The sequence below is a fragment of the Dasypus novemcinctus genome, chromosome 18, assembly GCF_030445035.2.
Source record: "Dasypus novemcinctus isolate mDasNov1 chromosome 18, mDasNov1.1.hap2, whole genome shotgun sequence".
NCBI classification, from domain to species: Eukaryota; Metazoa; Chordata; class Mammalia; order Cingulata; family Dasypodidae; genus Dasypus; species Dasypus novemcinctus.
The window spans coordinates 59,202,817-59,222,322 of NC_080690.1; the positions used below are offsets into that span (position 1 = coordinate 59,202,817).

Here is a 19,506-nt window from a genome sequence, read left to right on the forward strand (position 1 = left end):
TTTTGAGAGTGGGCATCCAGGAAGTCTACCTCCCTCCGAGTAAAACAAGATGACAACAGAGGCTGAAGTTATATTTATTGGGAGCCAGGGGCATGGCTTGACCACTAGTGTGTGTTGGTTGGAGAGAGGGGTGCAGGGACCTGGTCCTAGGCCCCTCCTTCCCCCAGGGACTTATTCCTGGATGTAGAGGTTGCTGGGGGCGGTGGGATCGTCTGCTGGGCGTGTCTCCACCACCACAGGCCTGGGGAAAGAAGGGAGAAGTCAGTTCATTCATTCATTCATTCATTCATTCACAAAGTAGTTAAAGACAGGCTGCCGCCAGCTGCGTCAGCTCAAAGCCGGGCTATAGCAGTGAAAGAGCAGATGTGGTCCCTTCCCTCAGAGAGCTCACAGTCTGGAATGGAAGATCAACACAAACAATGAATTACCTGCATGCAAAGAAGCATGGGGCAGAGAGCAGGAAAACCTAATCCAGGAGGTCAGCCAAGGCTCCCCCAAAGAATGGATGGTGGAGCTGCAACCTGAAGCAGACTCAGAGGGAACGTACTGAAAAGGGCAGGGAGGAGTGTTCTGGGCAGAGGGAACAACTTATGCAAAGGCCTAGAGGTGGAAGGGAGTCTGGGGCGGGAATGGAGATGTCCTGGCCTTGTGGGCTGTGGCCAGGATTGGGTATTTATCTTGAGGCCACAGGGAGAAATATACAATCAGATTTGGATTTTAAAAAGACCTCTCTGGCATGGACACAGGGGAGGGAGCTGTGGTGGCTCAAGCAGCTGGGTGTCTGCCTCCCACATGGGAGGTCCTGGGTTCAATTCCTGGTGCCTCCTAAAGAAGACAAGCAAGACAGCACGCTGATGCGAAGGGCTGGTATGGTAAGCTGGTGCAACAAGGAGACACAAAACAAGCAGGGAGTGGATGTGGCTCAAGCAGTTGGGCACCTCCCTCCCACATGGGAGGTCGCAGTTCAGTTCCCAGTGCCTCCTAAAAGAAGACAAGCAGGCACAGCACACAATGAACAGAGAGCAAGCACAAACACCTGGGGGAGGGGGGTGAGAAATAAACCTTAAAAAAAAAGGACCCAGGGGCTCCCTGAAGGGGCTCCCGCTGGTTAAATATGGAACTATTTGTATACCAAAACAAAATAATGATAGTAGTAGATTATAACTCACTGAATAAAATGGAAATCCATGAGACCATGCTGATATAAATAAATAGTGGAGAAGAGACAGCTTTTTCCTATATAGAATGCCAACTGATAAATGTACAAAGAATGACAGAATTAGAAAATCACCAGTTGGTAACCATCCCAATAATTAATAGTTTCAGACAAAAACCATCAATAGCTGTTAAAATTAGTGAGTCAAAGTCTGATGAAAAACAGTATTTTACATAGTCTCAATGGATCTCCCCACAAGATACTTACATATTGCAAAGGAGAAAAATAGTAACTTTACAATGGAGAAACCTGACTGATTCCAAATCAAATAATCGAAGCTAACATCACTAGGAATGGGACAAACTGACATCCTGGGCCTCCTGATACAATGCACTGAGAAGGGAACATCATTTCTGTGGCATTCCTGACAAAAATGCAGAACCTGAAAACCTTAAACAAACCCACTTGAGGGTCATTCTACAAAACATTCCTATATTCTTCAAAAGTGCCAAGGTCATGAAAGAAAGTCTGAAGAATTGTTACAGGCTGAAGACTAAAGAAAATGACTTCTAAATGCAACCTGTGATCCTGGATTGAATTCTGGGGTAGAAAAAAAAAAATTACTCTTTTTGTTATAAAGAGCATCATTGGGACACCTGGTGAAACTTGAACAGGTATGTGGATTAGAAGGTAGTGATGTCTCAGTGTTACTTTCTTGACTTTGGCAGCTGTGTTGTGGTCATATAAGAGTATGTCCTTATTTTGATTTAGAAAACATATACTGGGAAGCGGATGTGGCTCAAGCAATTGGGCTCCCATCTACCATATGGGAGGTCCAGGGTTCAATATCCAGGGCCTCCTGGTGAAAGCAAGTTGGCCCACACAGTGAGCTGGCCTGCGCAGAGAGCTGGCCCACGTGGAGTGTTGCCCCATGTGGAGTGCTGGGCCACATGGAGGGCTGGCCCATGTGGAGAGCTGGTGCAGCAAGATGATGCAACAAAAAGAGACACAGGGAAACGGACTTTGGCCCAGTGGTTAGGGCGTCCGTCTACCACATGGGAGGTCCGCGGTTCAAGCCCCGGGCCTCCTTGACCCGTGTGGAGCTGGCCCATGCGCAGTGCTGATGTGTGCAAGGAGTGCCGTGCCACGCAAGGGTGTCCCCCGCGTGGGGGAGCCCCACGCGCAAGGAGTGCGCCCGTGAGGAAAGCCGCCCAACGTGAAAAAGAAAGAGCAGCCTGCCCAGGAATGGCACCGCCCACACTTCCTGTGCCGCTGACGACAACAGAAGCGGACAAAGAAACAAGACGCAGCAAAAAGACACAGAAAACAGACAACCGGGGGAGGGGAGGGGAATTAAATAAATAAAAATAAATCTTTAAAAAAAAAAAAAAAGAGACACAGAGGAGAGACAATAAGAGACAAAGCAGACCAGGGAGCTGAGGTGGCAGCAAAAGAATGAGTGCCTCTCTCCCAGTTCTAAGGTCCCAGGATTGGTTCCTGGAGCCATATAATGAGAAGACAAGCAGACACAGAGTGAATGAACACAGAGAGCAAACAGTGGCGGGGGGTGGGGTATAAATAAATAATTTTTTTAAAAAAAAGAAAACATACACTGAAGTATTTACTGCCAAATGAGTATCATGTCTGCCACTTACTCCCAAGTGGTTCAGAAAAAGAGAAAGAGAGGGAGAAGGCAAATGTGGTTAAAAATTTAACATCTGAGGACTCTGGGTAAAGGGAATACAATAATTTTTTTTTGCTATGTTTGCAACTTCTCTGTGAGTCTAAAATTAAGTCAAAATAAAGTTAAAATAAAAAATGAGGGGAGCTGGGAAATGGATGTGGCTCAACTAACTGGGCTCCGGTCTACCATATAGGAAGTCCAGGGTTGGATGGCCAGGGTCTCCTGGTGAGGGCAAGCTGGCCCATGTGGCAGGCTGGACTAGGCGGAATGCCGGTCCACGTGGGAATGCCGCCCTGTGCAGGAGTGCTGGCTGACACAGAGAGCTGGTGCAGAAAGACGACACAAAGAGACACAGAGGAGAGAAAATAAGAAGATGTAGCATGATGGGGAGCTGAGGTGGCACAAGAGAGTAATTGCCTTTCTCCCACTCCAGAAGGCCCCACGATCAGTTCCCAGAGCTGCCTAATGAAAATACAAGCAGATACAGAAGACCACACAGCGAATGGACATAAGAAAGCAGACAACAGGGGGAACGGGGGTTGGGGTGGAGGGAAATAAATAAAATCTTAAAAAAAAAAATGAGGGGAGCAGATGTAGCTCACGTGGCTGAGTGCCTTCTTCCCATGCATGAGGTCCTGGGTTCAATCCCTGGTACCTCCTAAGCTAACAAAGAAAACAAAACAAAACAAAACAAAAGAAACTATCCTCTTGGTTACTGTTGGGAGAATGGACTATATGGGGCAGGGATGGAAGCAGAGAGACCAGGTGAGACTCTCCAGGCCAAAGCTACAGGTGGCTGGGAATACCTCTCCACATTACGGTACCTGGGGGAGCCAAGTAGACGAAAGGTGAGGGTGGGGTCTCTCAGTTCCTGCAGCAGCTAGGGAAAAGGTAGCATGTGTATCAGTGTCTGGAAGTTCCCTCCCCTCTCCCCACATACTGCAGAGGAAGTTTCTGAACCTTCTGGCTTCAAGCCCAGGAATAATCACTCTTGCCAACATTATTCACCAGCTGTGTGACTCTGGCAAGATGCTTAACATCTCTGTGCCTGAGATTACTCACCTGTACCTACCTGGTAGGTAGGTGACTATGAAGAATAATATCTGAAAATGTCAGGGCAGATTCTGACACAGGAGTTCTATGAAATAAGCACCATTTTCCTCTCCACTTCCAGGTGAGGAATGTGAGATGCAGGCAGGTTAAGTCCCTTGCCAAAGGTCACATCTGGATCCTAACCCATACCTCCCGTATGTCTCTACAGTGGGTGGGGAACCGAGGCTCAGAGAGGAGCCAAGTCCCTTGCCCGAGTCACACAGTGGTCTGAACGAAATGTGGACCCAAGAGACCCTGGGTAGAGAAGGGGACCTGTCTCCTCCAGGTCTTCCCACCCTGACCCAGGTTTCCAGCCCACCTGGTGGCTGTGGTGACTGAGGGGGAAGGGTGGGGCTGTGGGGGCTGGGTGGGGAGCTTACCTGATCAGATCCTAGAGCCCACACCTGCACTCCATGCTTCCAGAAGGCCTGGAGCCGACCCCCGACCATGGCTGCAGGGAAGGCAGTGGTGGTCACCCACCCTTGGGATCACTGGAGCTTCCACCCTGGCCCCAGGACCCCAGCACATACCCACGGCCTCCACCGCTTCATTCATGGGGATCTCTGAGGTACGAAGACCCCGGATTGGGGCCCCCTCTGGGGTTACCAGCTTCAGAGAGCCTTGGAGGGGGTAGAGAGAGGGTTTTAAGAGTTGTGGGAGGGAAGCGTATTTGGCTCAATGGCTAGGGAGTCCGCCTACCACATGGGAGGTCCAGGGTTCAAACCCAGGGCCTCCTGACCGGTGTGGAGCTGGCCCACGCACAGTGCTGATGCACGCAAGGAGTGCCCTGCCATGCAGGGGTGTCTCCCGCATAGGGAAGCTCTATGCGCAAAGAGTGCACCCCGTAAGGAGAGCCACCCCACGTGAAAAGAAGTGCAGCTTGCCCAGGAGTGGCACTGATCACACGGAGAGCTGACACTACAAGAAGATGCAACAAAAAGGAGACACAGTTTCCCAGTGCCGCTGACAAGAATAGAAGCAGATACAGAAGAACACACAGCGAATAGACACATGGCAGACAACTGGCGGAGGGTGGGGGTAGGGGAGAGAAATAAATAAAATAAATCTTAAAAAAAAAAAAGGCTTGTGGGGGGAGTGGATTAGGAGGTCACTGAGGCACTATGAGACTTAGTGCAAGAAGCAAAGAAGGGTGGGGGAGCCTGGAGGGGCCTCAGCGTTTCTCAAGGGCCTAGAGGCTTCTGGGGCAAAGATCCTCAGTCGGGGTGGGGGAACGGAGCTTACCGTCCATCAACACCATCACCGTATCGTCCTCCACCTGGGTCACCTGCACTGGCCCCTTGTGCTCTGTTTAAGAGAGGATTTCAAGGACCAATTCCGCCTAGTTCCCCAGGCCCCATACCAGGCCCCCATCAAAAAGCCCAAGTCTTGTCAGCTAGGCGCGCCTTGCATTTCCGAGACAGCAGGCTAAACCCCGCCCCCTTACGCCCCGCCCCACCACCAAACTCACCAATAAAATAAGACCCGCCCGTCTTCCCCCTCCCCTTCGGAGTCCACCAGGTTCCTCAAACGCGCTGGGCTAAAAGCCGACCAGCCCCGTCCCCGGCAGCCCCGCCCCTCCCGCGGCCCCGCCCCCGGCAGCCCCGTCCCTCGGCAGCCACGCCCCTCCCGCGGCCCCGCCCCCGGCAGCCCCGCCCCGGCAGCCACGCCCCTCCCGCGGCCCCGCCCCCGGCAGCCCCGCCCCTCCCGCGGCCCCGCCCCCCGCGAGGCCCGGGCCCACGCACCGGTGCTCATCTCGCCCAGCCAGCAGGAGAGCGCGCTGAAGCGCACCGTGTGGAAGAGCACCGACCTCGCCGACCGCCCCGCGCTCACGCCGATGCACACGGCGGGCAGCTCGGAGCCCGGCGCCGTCAGCAGCGCGAACACGGGCAGCGGCGTCGGCAGCGGGAACAGCACCTGCTGCGGGCCGCACAGGGAGGGGCGCGCTCAGAGGAGGCCCGGGGCGGGGCCCGGGGGCGGGGCCTCGGAGGGCAGCGACTTCCGAAGTATTTCTGGGCCCTCGGTCTTAGGAGGTGCCACTTGGAAATATCAGGGAGCGAGACAGGCCAGGGGTTTAAGTGGGTGCTGCCTTAGAAAGCGAGGGGTGGAGCCTGGGGTGGGCGTGGCTTCCTGTGGGGGGTGCCACCTTGGCCGCTGAAGGGTGGGGCCCCGAGGGGGCGGGGCCTCGAAGGCAGCAAAGCTACCCTAGAGACTCCCAGCGGGCGCCTTAGAGACCCCGGGGGTGGGGCATAAGGCCTAAGGATCAACTAAACCCAGGTGTGAGGGGCCGGGGGGGGGGGGGCCTGCACCCGCCGCAGGTGAGCGGGTCCTGGGGCAGGGCTGAGGTGAGGCTTCGTGGGGCTCTGAAGGGAAGCGCCAAGAGAGGTTCCCACCGCGACGGGGCCCCCACCCCCGACGGCCCCCTACCCGGACGAGCAGAAACTTGTTCATGGGCTGGTACCACTGGAGCAAGACCACGGATGTCTCCAGCGCCCCGCATAGGAAAGGGCCCCCGGAGTTTGCACCCTCCGCTGTGGGGGGAGGGGGAGGGATAGGTCAGGGTCAATCTCCACATCTCCCACCCCCAACCCCTCCCGTCCCCAAGGTCAGACTACGAGACCACCACGCCTGGCTCCCGGGCCCTGGACATCCTGCCTTAACTCGGCAACCCTCTAGGGGAGGATGAGGGCCCCAAACCCCGCCCGCGGCCCGGTCCCACCTCCCCTCCCGCACTCCCGCGGGCGTCTCTCACCCACACAGCACGCCCGGCAGCCTTTGGTGTCCTGGATCTTGGTGGAGACCATGTTCTTCCTGCAGAAGGCGGAAGGCGTGGATGGGAGGAGGGTCAGCAGTAGGGCCGGGATGGGAACGGCTGGGGGCTGCAGGGGACTGGTACCTGGCCAGGAGCCGGTGGGGGCTGATGTGTGCGATTGGGCTCCCTGCTCTGGTCTCTTTCCTTTCCAGCAGGCCCAGGATGCTATGAGAATACAGGTGGGGGGTCTTTCCTGCAGGGTGCGTGTATTGGGGGGGGAAGCAGGCAGTTAAAGGACCCTGGATTCTCCCTCCTTTCCCCCACCCCCACACTTGGTCCCATTCCTTTGTTTTAAAGGCTGAGGCAGCAAGTCTCAAGCCCTTTTCATTCATTTCTTTCTCACTCAATGCATTTGCAGCGCCTGCTGGAGGTCGGGCACTGGGCTTGGCCCTAGTCAACAGTGAGGAAATAAAAGATGCTCCCAACCCTCAAGGGGCTTGTAGCTGCCTAAGAAGTTACTGACAATCAGTCAGATGCAGCTATACATATTGCAAAGTTTAAGAGGAAACATGTCTAGGAATTCTTCTAAAGTTTTCCCATCACAGTCATGACATTAACCATGACATTAACTTAGCTCATGAATGCTATATGGCTTGGCAACTGCCCCCAAATTAGAACTTGATTTACACAAAATATCTATAAAACAATCTCACACAATGTTTTAATCTTGCTCACTCTGTCTTAGTAAAATGTGGAATAAGTTCTCATGATCATCTGAACTTCAAAGGCAATTTAAAGACAAACCTATTGTAGAAATTACCTATTACAGAGATAACTTGAGAAGTAGAGTGTAATGGTTAGGCTAATGTGTCAGCTCAGCCAGGTAATTGTGCCCAGTTGTTTGGTTAAGCGAGCACTGGACTAATTATAAAATGAGGACATTAATGGACTTTAATCATTAGGGAGTTGATTGCATAGATGGCTGATTACATCTATAATCAACCAAGGAGACTGCCGTCAGCAATGAGGGATGTTTAATCCAATCAGTTGAATGCCTTAAAAAGGGAAGTGATTTCAGCATTCAGAGAGAATTTTCCAGCTTGACTTCTGACAACCAAAGTCTCCTGAGAAGTCAATAAGGACCTTCATTGAACTCCTGGCTTGCAGCCTGCCTGCAGATTTTGAACTTGTGCATCCCCACGGTCACATGAGAGAATTTTATAAAATCTCATACTATTTACAGATATCTCCCATTGATTCTATTTCCCTAGATAAGGAAACTGAGGCTCTGGGCGCAGAAGTCCCTTGCCCTAAGTCCCACGGTAAAAAAGTGGCTGAGATTTTAACTGAGGGCTCTGTGAAGGGGGAGATTAAGTTTTTTCCACTGTGCCCAACTAACTCCCAGGCCCCTGACCCTCGGCTCCTCGACTGCTGACCCTGCCCTCTCCCACCCAAATCACAGCCAGACCTGAGAGAGACATGAGGACGTTGTTGATGGAGTACACCCAGGTGGTCCGGCCAGGGAAGAGCTATAGAGAACAGGAGGGAATGGTTCCTGTAACACCCCTGGAACTCCCAACTCCAAGCCTTGCCCTTGCCCCACCCTAGGTACTGCGCCTCACCATCTCCAGCGTGGCCTCCCGGTCACTCCGGTTCAAGATGAAGATGCCTTCCTCTGCCCCCAAGAGCAGGTGCTGATCTGTGGGGACAGATATAAGGAAGCTAGGACCTGCCTTATCCTCAGGGGTCCCCCAGATTCCCCCATGCTGACCCCAATCACTAGCACTCTGCCCCAGCTTTGTCCCTCTGATCTCCAACTCTCTCCCCCAAATTGACACTGGCAGCCTTGGTTTTCCCAATCTTAACCCGGTCCTTTAGTCCAGTCCCCGATTCTTCCACCTCTGACCTGCCAATACCAACCATCTGTCTCCTCAGATCTGACCCTTAACTTAGACTCTGCCTCCCTCTATACTCTGCCCCCTTCCCTCTCCAATTCTGACCCCCAAATTCTAACCTGGTCTCAAACTGATCCTCAACCTCTGACTTCCATGTGAGGTTTTCTATCCAGCATGACCCCCAAACCCTGACCCTATTTCCTTAACACTTACCCCCAACTCACCTTGTCTCACACCTTTGACTTTTTCTGCTGCATTCTGACCTGTAAAACTCCTGACCCCCAAATACCGACCCCTGTCTCCCTAATATTACCCTTCAACTGAACTTCCATCCTCCCATCTGAACTTTCTGCTATATTCCGGCTCTCCTGGTCCCCAAACTCTCATTTTCCTAGTTTTCCCTCTCAAATTCATCTTCCCTCTACCCACTTTTAATCCCCAAAGTCCAAATATAACCCCAGGCTCTGCCTCAGCTTCAGCTTTACCTCACCCACCCAGGAAGGCCGTATCCCTGCCCCTGCCTTTGCTCCCCTCCCCACCCCTCCCTGTACTCCCCCACCCCTGCCAGGCTCTCCTCTGCCCTCCTGAATGCCCACCCTTGGAGGAGGGGTGTGTCCAGGCGGCTGTGCTGTGGATCCGGAGTGGGCAGCCATTGAACAGCTTCACGAGGTGGGCACATCCCTGGGCAGGCCATGGGCAGGCGAGCAGCAGATCAGTCACCAGGAGGCAGCAAAGGGGAGCAGGGACAGGAAGGTGCAGTGGTGAAGACTACAGACACTGGAGCAAGAATGCAGGGTTCAAACCCTGCCTCTGTCTCCTCAAAGGCCTTTGACCTTGGGCAAGCTCCTTCCCCTCTCTGTGCCTCAGTTTTCCCATCTTTAAAATGGGGGTTAAACTCTAGCTCTGTGATATCTACCCCTATCTGTGAAGGGCCAGACGTGTTACACCACGCAAAGACATGAGATGAGTGTATGGCAGAGAAGACGGGCTCAAAAAATGTCAACTGATATCATTAGTCCTCCTGACACCCCACTCCTGCCAGGCACCCCCAGGCCCATCCCCAGGTGTGAGTACTCAGCATGGCTGCCTCACCTTTCTCTTCATCTTTTCCTTCTTGGGGGGCAGCAGTGGGGGCTGGTTGGGTTCCTGGGAGTCTGGGCTCCAGAGTGAGGGTTCTGGGAAGGATTGGGGGGGCAATCAGGCCCCAGTGCCACTCCTGCCTACCCCCCTCCCTGGCCTGCCCCGTTACCTGAATGGGCAGTGAGGTGGGGGCTGAGGGTGGCTGGGGGAGGCCCCAGACGAGGGGTGCGTGGGGGAGGCCCACTGGCACACCGGACGAGCACCCCGGGGTTCAGCTCTCCCTCGCCCCCAGCCCCCCCAGGACCCTCATCCGATGGAGAACGGAACTTGGGCTTTGGGGACAGGGAAGGGGTGTGGGGAAATAACATCAGATGAGCTCAGAGAGGGAGCAGCCTGCAACCCCAGTCCCCACCTCCCCCTGGAATGTCATCCAGGCTGGCTCTGGCCCTTCCCCAACATCCCTTCCACTCCAATCCTCCCATGACCGCTGGGCTTCCACGCACTCCAGCAACTAAAGGGTTAGTGCTGGATATGGCAGAGGGTCCCCAGAACCAGCTACTGGCCAGTGCATTGACTCCTACCTATAGGTTCAGGGATGCCACTTCCAGATCCCAATGTCCCCATCATCCCAGATCCCAGCCCTGGAGAGCCCAGTGCCCAGCATCTGGTAACCCTGGCCTCCAGGTCCCCCAGCGGCCCCAGGCCCCAGCCTCCCAGCTCCTGCCCAGGGCCTTACCTTGGGGGGCAGTGGAGGAGGGATGTCCTCTGCAGGGGTGGGGCTGAAACATAGAGATGGGGTATATGGGTGGGGTCTGGGGACAAAGACTGGGGGACAGTATCCCCTGGATTATTCAGGGCTGGTGGTTGGAGATCGGGGTCTGAGGTCAGGAAGGTAAGGGGGTCACTCAGTCTGAACTGCAGCCGGAGTAAAGACTAATATCAGTGATGATAATTATATCAGCAACTCTTGGATGTCAGGCGCTGAAACCCGTCAGGTCTTGTGCTAGCACCTGGAACTTCACAGCCACCGAGTACCACAGTGAATGTCAGCTCCTGTGGGTCAGGTTCCTACCGGATGCCCATTACATACAAGCCGTGTGGCTGACACTGGCCCGGGGCTTGGGGGAAGGTGGGGGCCTGGACTGACCATTGGGGTTGAGGTTTGGATCTGGGGCTAAGGGTCTGGCACTGGGGAAATTTCAAGGGGTCAAGGTTCAGCGTGAGATTGGGTGAGAAGATGAAGAAAGATGAGGACTTGGGGTTGGGGGTTGGGGCTATAGCTGAGGTCTGGGGTGGGCCCGGGGGGTGAAGCAAAATCAGGGAAGGGCTAGGGACTAGGCTGCAGCTGCAGGATCATGGCTGAGTTGGATGGGTGGGAAAGATCTTGGCTGGGGCAGAAGGACAATCTGGAAGGAACCAGGATTGGGTCTGGGATTGAGAGCAGGTGGGACTGAATATGGGGGTCAGGTCAAAGGTCCTATAAGAAGGTGGAAGAACGATGAGGGCTGAGGCTGGGACCAGGTCCAGAGGTGAAGGAGGTAAGGGTTGAGGTTGGGAAAGAGATAGGTGTCAGGGGTTAGGGATGAAGGAAGGTGGGGGACGGGGTGGATGTTGTCTTGGGGGTCAGGGACTGGGGACGAAGGAAGGTGCAGCCTGGGCTGGGGGTCCAGCCAGGGGTTGGGTTGAGGGAAGGAGGAAGGTGGGGGCTGCCCTGCACTCAGTCCGGGGTCAGGGGTGGAAGGCGGGTAGAGACTGAGACTGGGGTCAGGTGGCCTATGGCCTTCTCTCTCTCTCTGAATTTCATTCTGCTTGTAAAGGACTCCAGTAGTAGGATTAAGATCCATCCTGATTGAGGTGGGCCACATTTTAACTGAAGTAACCTTATCAGAGTCCCACTTAAAATGAGTTCACACCCACTGGAATAGATTAAGATTAAGAGCCTGTTCTTTAGGAGGTATATACAGCTCCAAACTACCACAATTTTGTATGGCCTTAGCACTTTATTATGTTTATGTATATTCTATCCATTTAAACTGTAGCCAACTTTAGTTGAGGACTATGCTACATTTATAGTAGATTGGTCCAAGGAGCATTTTTAAGAGTAACTTACAGATAGCAATTTCACAAATATATGCTGAATCTGTTAGAGAAAACTTAAGTGCGGGTCAACTCGGGGGTTTGTGGGAAGGTGGGGACTGAGCTGAGGACCTGTGGCACTCAGGGCCGGGCCCCGTCTTACATGTCCACGTCGTCATAGTCGTCATCAGACTCCGACAGGTGCATCCTGCAGAGTGACAGGCCTGAGCCCTGGGTGCCTCCTCCAGACATCCCGCCCCTCCCCTCCTCCCGGGGGGCTCTGACCTGGGGCTGCCGCTCCTCACGTCTCCAGGGCGCTGGGAGGGAGCCTGCCGGACAGAGGAAGGGTCAGCAGCGGTCTAGGGAGGTGGGGGTGTCTGGGGAGAGCAGGGGAGGTGGCTCACGGTGTTGGTTGTTGGGGGTCTGGACTCCAGGCCTCTGAGTTTCCTGAACTCCATGTGCCGCCCTGAGGGGTGGGGGGAGACATAACACACAGTTGGGGAGGGTCTACAAAGACAGCTTTGGGAACAGAACAGTTTGTTTGGGGGATTTGGAGTCAGGGTCTTAGGGACTGGGACTGTCTCTTGGAGGGGTCTTGGCGAACAAGGGTCTCATTTGGAGGTTAGGATTTGGGATCAGGGAATTGGGGGCTCACAGCAGTTATAGGAGGTTTTCAGAATTTGGGCATCGGGGGTTGTGAGAGAGACTTCTGAGGTCTCTTTTGGGCTCAGGGTGGTGATGGGGGATCTCACAGGGCCGTGGCGGGGTCTCTGATCTTTTGTGGGTCTCTGGGGTCTCTAACGGGGTCAGGTGGTACTGGGGTCTGTTGGGGATGACGGAGGCTCTGGGGCTCTCTTTAGGAGTCAGGTGGTACCGGAAGTCTCCCAGGGTCTGTCTGGGAGTGCTGAGGGCCGCCAGGGTCTGCTATAAGGTCAGGTAGTCATGGGGGTCCCTGGCAGCTGATGAGGGCGATTGAGGTCTCTTAGGTCTGTTAGAGGTTCTCAGGTCCCCAAACTTATGAATTCTCTACTCACGACTGCAGTCTGCATCTGGGACGCCCAGAGAGCTGAACCGATGGGTGGACCTGATCCGCCGAGGGATGGCAGGAGGGACCTGGGCAGAGGGGCAGTCACATCAGGGGTCCCAGCCCCCAAGTGGCCCCCCGCGACCCTGTGTCCCCAGCCCTGGGCCAGGCGCCCCGTCCTCCTCCTTTCTCCCCTTTAGAGAGGCAGCAGGAAGGCTGGAGGCACCCCAGGCAGAGGGGGCAGCCCAAGCAACAGACCCCGATGCTGCGACCAGCCGGCGCCCTCACCTCGGGCTCCTCGTCCTCAATCTCGCCAACCTGGGATCCCTTCGCTGGATTCCTCAGTTTATCGAGAAGATCTAGGATCAGGCCCCTACTGAGCCCAGGCTGGGACACCAGTTGGTGCTGGGGGAGGGGAGGAGAGTGTCAGAAGAGAGAGGACTGGGCAGGGGGGAGAGGCTGGGAGAGGGTGCTGAGGCCTCGTCTGCTGGGATCTGGTTGGGGAAAGGGTCAAATGAAAGGGAGGGCAAGGAAGGCTAGGGCGTTTCACCCTGAAGGGATCTGGAATCGTTTCAGGGGCCCAGAAGAATTTGGCGTTCCTGGACGGGGTGCTTGGAGAATTCCAGAGCCGTCTTAGAGGGGATGGAGTTCCCCTGGAATTCAAGAGGACACTCAGGAATGGATCTTGAGGCCCTTGGAAATTTGTGCCTTCTAGCAATTCAGGGGCTCTTGCAAAAGTCTGAGGAACAATATGAGGGTTTGGGGGAGATCCCGGAAAATTCTGGGGGGTTAGGGACTTTGAAAGGGCCACATGGTTTCTGTGGAATTAAATTATCGAAGTTCTATGGAGTCACGGAAGGCCCTGGGGAGTTCTGGGGTGATAAGAGTTTGGGGGGGAATTTCTCAGGGCGGGGAGGTTTACACTGAGCATCTTGGTGGCGCCGGGTCGTTTCTTGGGGCTCTTAGTGAGGGCAACTTTGACAAAGTTCTGGAAGGCAGCTGACCTGGGGAGGAAGAAGCCAGGTTCTGGGGCTGGGGACAGAGGCCTCCCATCAGCCCTCCAACCTTGGCTCTGCCCACTCCCTCCCTCGCCCACAACCGCCTCTCTCACCATTTGCCCTTTTCCTTTAGTCGGGGGGGCTGGTAGCCACTCTTGGTCATGAGAAAGAGAACTCTAGAAGAGTAGGGAGAGAACATGGGGTTCAGACCTCATGGCCGAGGAGTCCCCAGACCCTCCCAGGAGTCCTACAGCCCTGCGGCCAGAGATCAATGGGGAGGGCAGGAAGGGAGGACAACGAGGTTGGGGTGTTACGGGTGCCAGGTCACCACACGCAGTAGGCGCATTTTTATCGCATTTCAGACCGAGGCAGAGGAAAGCTCAGGATGGGGGTTCCTGGCGTGGAGGGCTGAAGAGAAGGTTTTCTGGGTTGGGGAAACCCTTGAGGGGCTCAAATTGGTCTCTGAGGAAAGGGGTCTCCTGCAGGAGGGTCTTTTTAAAAATTTTTTTAAAGATTTATTTTTTATTTATTTCTCTATGCAGAAGGGTCTTGCCAGGGAGGCAGGCTGGGAGGTCCACAGGGTCAGGCCTGGGCGGGGCTCCTGGGCCCCAGGGTCCCACTGCGCCCACCTACCTGAGAGGGTGCACATCGAACAGCGGTGGCTGCAGCTCGGCCAGCTCAATGGCCGTGATGCCCAGGGACCAGATGTCACACAGCTCGTTGTATCCCCCCTTCAGGGCCACTGCCGCCACTTCTGGAGCCATCCTGGGGGCAGAGACCCTCAGAGAGCCGGGGCGGCACAGGGAGGGGAAGGCAGAAGGGCAGAGAGGCCTCAGTGTGTGATGTGGGGTGTGGGGGGGGGCGACTCAGACAGGGAGAAGGGAGCCGAGCGGCCGAGAGAGCCAGAGGAGCGAGAAAGGGAGAGCTGGAGCGGGCGACAGAAATGGAGACAGGGAGACTCTGGGAGCCAGAGCCAGAGTGAGGGCCAGACAGACAGAAACAACGGGCAGAGGGCCACTGCTGTACAGAGAGGGAAAAGACGGAAGTAGATGGAGATGGGGAGACGAGAACAAGAAGAAAACGAGGCAAACACAGAGAAACACGGAGAGCTGTGAGGAAAGGAAAAACTCAAGAGAGAGCCATGGCAGAATGTTCGACAGAGAAAGACCACGGGCAACGGTGCCAGGCAGGAGACTCTGGAGAAGCAGGGTGGGAAGAGCCGCTCCCCCACCCAGCTGCCCTCCAGGCACCCTCACCAGTAGGGGGTCCCAATGAAGGAGAGGCGTCGAGCCAGCGTTGCCCCAATCTGGGCTGAGATACCAAAGTCAGCTGGAGGCAGAGGGAGAGACAGTCACCTGGGGTCCCCCAGGCCCGCAGCCAGCCCCCCTGCCCACCCCCACCAGCCACACTCACCCAGTCTGACCTCCCCAGCATCATTGATGAGGATGTTGGCTCCCTGGGGGCAAGAGAGGGGTCAGAGGCTGTTAGAGACCCCCTCCGCAGCCCGGCGCTGCCCACCCTGGGCTCCCCTGCCCCATAGCTCAATACCACCCAGCTCCCTGAGACCCCAAATGCCACTCCCATCCCCTGGTCTCCTGAGCCCCCAAGCCACCCCACTGCCCCCAGATGACCTTGATGTCTCGATGTATCTTCTTCTGTGAGTGCAAATAGGCCAGTCCCTGGGGAGAGGGGTGGACAAGGGAGCTGTGAGTGCCTGGGGTAGAGGAGAGAGGGTGGGAGTAGGGGCAGGGCCCTCAAGCTCCCCCACCCCTCGCCTCACCTGGAGCACTTCCCGGCAGACATAGCTGATCTGGAGTTCTGACAGGGGGCCAGTCACTGCCAAGGTCACCCAAGGCACAGTTTTAGGGGGGGAGCCGGAAACCTGGACCCAGGCATCCTCGGCTCCCACCCACACTGCCTGGGAGGGTGCCACAAGGAGAGGCGAGACAGGGGCTGTTGAGCCACAGAGAAGCAGCAGCGCAGAGGCCAGAGGGAGACAGAGAAGATGCGTGCCAGGCACCAAGAGCGAAGACCCTGCTCTTGTGGAGAGAACGTTCCAGTGCGGGAGGCAGACGGTACACGAGAGAAATGAGTGAAATAGACAGAAAGTGAGATGTTTCTAAATAGTGAGAGGTAAAGCGAAGCAGGAAAGGACAACAGGAAATACGTGTAGGGAGGGGTATGAAGTTTTTGCCGGGGTGGTCAGGGACGTCCCCTCTGAGAAGGTGGCGTTTGGGTGCAGACATGAGCAGCAATCTGAGGGGAGTACGGCTGGTGGGGAAGCAGTGAGGTGACGGGAGCGGAGTTAGAGTCCAGAGGAGGCGGAGGGCAGGGGGAGCAGAGGGAGCCAGCGAGGGTGGGGGTGACAGGCGCCTGGGGGAGTGCTGGGCTCAGACCCAGGACCCAGGAGGACTGTGGGCATCTCTTCAAGGGCAAATGGGAACATGGTGTGCATGGGGTGGGGGTGCTCTGACCAGGAGAGTGAGGTGACTGCAAAATGGGGGAAGGCAGAGACACCGAGACGATGAGAGACAGACAGACAGAGAAGCAGGACAGATTCCAGCTGAAGCAGAGAGAAAAAGAGACGGTCAGGAAAGAAATGATCAGGGAGCAGCATGTGGGAAAACAGTCATCTTTAGAAAGAGAAAGACACAGAAGGGTGGAGAGAGATGAGAGAGATTGACAGAGACAGCAAGACAGACACAGAGAGGTGGTCAGGGACCAGGTGTGACTGCCATGTGAGCCACTTCCTCACCATGGGCCTCAGTTTCCCCCCTTAAGGACTTCTGAGGGCCTTCCTTTTCTGACACTTGAAGGCTTGGGGCTGGAGAGAGTCAGGGAGATGGTGGAAGACAGAGGTGGGCATCAGAAATTCAGGAGCTGCGCAGAGGCCCATCCCTACCCTCAAGTTTTCCAAGAATGAAAGGCAGGCTGAGAGACCCAGAAATTCATTCGGCGGACACTTGGGCATCGACTATGAACACAGAAATATTCCAACACACGGACAGATCTTGCTTGATAAGAAAGTGTAGACACAGAGATGAGTGAGGGGAAGTAGAGACAAGGATGGGGGGGTAGAGACAGAGAAGGGGAAGGAAGGTAGAAGGAATCCTTGCAGGCTGAAAGATTGGGGAGGGCTGTCAACTCCTGGGGGCAAGGGCCCAGCCCAGAGCAGGGGCTCAGTGCATGAACTATGAGTCCAGGAAAACTATCCTAGGCAGAAGCAAACACAGACAGGAGAGGGGGACACAAGACGTGGAGGGTGCCTGGATTGCCTTGTGCCTCCTCTCACCCTGGTAGATGTCCTGGAGAGAACCAGCCCCACAGAATTCCATGCAGATCCAGAGCTTCTGCAGCCTACAATGGTTCAACGATGATAACAGTAAAAGCAGTAATAAAATAATAAAAGTAATAATTGATGATAGTAAGAGCAATATTATTTATGGGAGAGCCCCTAGTTCATTGTCTGTCTTGTTCTAGTTCACCAAGCACTCCAATGGAATAGCAGCCATCTCTCTAGCTCCCTATTTTTCAGATGGCAAAATTGAGGCTCAGAGAGGATATGTGCTCTTAGAGTCAATTGGACTCAAACCCAGGTCTTTGGGCTCCAAACCCAGGGCACCCTCTGTTGCCCCGTGCTAACCCAGGAGATAAGGCAGGCATCTCACAGGTTGGGGACGATGGGAGGAGAGAGAGACCCAGGGTGCCAGGTCTAGGGGGTAGAAATCATTATCGGGGTAACTGGGATATTCATTTTTTGGTCAGGGAATCAAAGCGTTCATATTAAAGAAGCAGAAAGTGAAACTCAGGGACCCACAAGCCCGAATGATGACTGATTAGTTTGAAGAGACTTGGGTTTCAGGTTTGGCTACCATGAAGGGATCAATTTTGGGATCTCAGGTCAGAAACGGGAGTTCTGAATTGGGATCAGAATAGGGGGTCAGAAAACAGGTCTTAGAACTGGCTCTCAGGTTAGGGGTGCCCCAGTTAGGAAAGGAGGTTCAGGATTGAGGGTCAGGTTTGGGTGTCTGGTCAGAAATAGGGGTTCAGATTCGGAAGATCAAGTTAGGGGTACCCCAGTCAGAAATGAGGGTTGCAGGTTGGGGGCTGGGCTGGATCCCAGGACAGGGTCCAGGCTCCTCACCAGAGATAACTCCCGTGGTAGGCCACGATGTTGGCGTGCCGGCAAGTTTTCAAGATGAGGATTTCCTTCTGAAGGGTGGAGACATCATCATCTGCGAGGAGGGGGAGAGAGAATGCTACTGCAGGAAGGGGGGTATGAGGGAGGCCATCCTGGGGTCCCAGGAGGTGGGGGTAGGGGTGTGGGGAGGGAGCTCCTGGGTCCTCATCTCACCAGGCTCCATCTTCACCATCTTCAATGCCACCAGGTCCCTTGTCACTTTGTCTCGGGCCTTGTAAGGGGAAGTTGGAAGTCAGAAGGGCCCGGGTTCCCCAAGCCCCTCCTCAGCATCCCTGAGCCAAGGCCAAGGTCCCCCAACATCCCTTTCCCTTCCCAGGCCTCCTCCCAAAGATCACGGCTTGGAGAGTGATAGAGATGGTAGTTGGGGGAAGGGGCTCCTCACCTTGAAGACTTCCCCATAGGTGCCGCCCCCTAGCCGTTGCAGCAGGTCGTAGTGGTCCCGGGGGTCCCTATTAAAGATGTCAGGGTCCACGAGGTCCATCCCTGGGGGCCGGGGCTGGGCCTGCGCCCAGGGGCCAGCAGGGCCTCAGGGCTCGAGCGCTGGAACCTCCCTCCCTCCACACCAGGCACCCGCTTTGCCTCCGCGAGCTGCGGCCTCCCCCCTCCCCACTCTCGCTTCCTGCCCCAGCGCAGGGCGGTGCAGCCGGCTCCTCCCCCTGTCCCTTGGGTCTTGAGAGCCTGTGAGGGGCAGCTTGCCTGGGACCCAGGGGACCCGATCCACCCCCAGGCACCAGGGCTGGATGTAAATGAGATGCAAATTATCTTAATTGTGACCTCTGTGTCTGTGTGTGCCTTAGCACTCCCTCCCCCGTTCTGGGTCAGGGCCATAGTTGAAGCTCTGATGGGTGCTTGAGGGTTTGGCCACAACCTGGAAGTGGCAGATCAGCAGAGGGGATGGCCGCATAGTGTACGTGCCTGTTCAACTTGGAAGCATACATGCATTTATGTAGTACTTGCCTGTTTGGTTCATAGACCGGCAGACGTGGCATATGCCTGCATACCTGCCTGCACAAAAGTGTATGTATCCAGAGCACACGCCTCCAAGTACACGGCACATGCCTGTGCACTCGTGCCTACCATGTGCGGTCTAAACACACATGGGGTGCTTGCCCTATGCCCTAGACAAGCTTTCACCCCCAAAACTGGAGCCTAAAGGGGAATGGGCGCGATTCCGCGTGGCCCAGAAGCCCCTCACCACAGCCCCTGCCAGGCAGAGCACAACAGTCCTGCGGGACTCTCCCCGTGGAGCTGGGCGGGAAGGTGGGTGCCAGGGTTCAGGGTTCTGGGATCTCAGGGTCCTGCCTCAAGTGCCCAAGACTGGGACAGAGGGGACCTCAGGGAGCACATCTTTAGAGATCTGGCCCAAAGGGAAAGCTACGACATGCACTCCCACACGTTTTCAAGTGTCCACAGCCCGCGTGTGCGGCCGCCGTCAGAAATTCGTCTCCTTGGCGAAGGAGTTCAGGAATACACTCGCGCTCGGACTCCGAGACCTAAAACGCGAGGCCCGGGAAAAGCTTAGCCCCGCCTCCTCTACCCGAGAAGGCACCT

The 19,506-nt window shown here is 55.4% G+C and overlaps 1 protein-coding gene across 3 annotated transcripts; it reads right to left on the reverse strand.

The window, feature by feature from the left end:
• Positions 1–58: 58 nt before the first annotated feature.
• On the reverse strand, positions 59–19,473 carry MAP4K1 (mitogen-activated protein kinase kinase kinase kinase 1). Of its 3 annotated transcripts, XM_058280189.2 has the most exons (31): positions 18,338–19,473; positions 18,109–18,166; positions 17,899–17,989; positions 17,047–17,111; positions 15,535–15,590; positions 15,386–15,433; positions 15,168–15,210; positions 15,011–15,083; positions 14,388–14,519; positions 13,868–13,930; positions 13,679–13,760; positions 13,045–13,161; positions 12,767–12,845; positions 12,137–12,198; positions 12,018–12,061; positions 11,896–11,940; positions 10,393–10,435; positions 9,826–9,988; positions 9,669–9,751; positions 9,173–9,257; positions 8,304–8,380; positions 8,150–8,210; positions 6,826–6,934; positions 6,682–6,740; positions 6,357–6,460; positions 5,675–5,849; positions 5,175–5,237; positions 4,463–4,552; positions 4,313–4,383; positions 3,665–3,720; positions 59–241 (listed from the first exon to the last, which is right to left on the reverse strand). In XM_058280189.2, exons 1-31 carry the CDS (start codon positions 18,434–18,436, stop codon positions 172–174), a joined length of 2,466 nt encoding a protein of 821 aa, XP_058136172.1. In that variant the 5' UTR covers positions 18,437–19,473; the 3' UTR covers positions 59–171. The 3 variants fall into 3 exon arrangements, with proteins under 3 accessions (XP_058136172.1, XP_058136174.1, XP_058136175.1); XM_058280191.2 differs by lacking the exon at positions 4,463–4,552 and having other exon boundaries at positions 18,338–18,521; XM_058280192.2 differs by lacking the exons at positions 3,665–3,720; positions 4,313–4,383; positions 4,463–4,552 and having other exon boundaries at positions 18,338–18,521.
• Between the last annotated feature and the right edge of the window lie 33 nt (positions 19,474–19,506).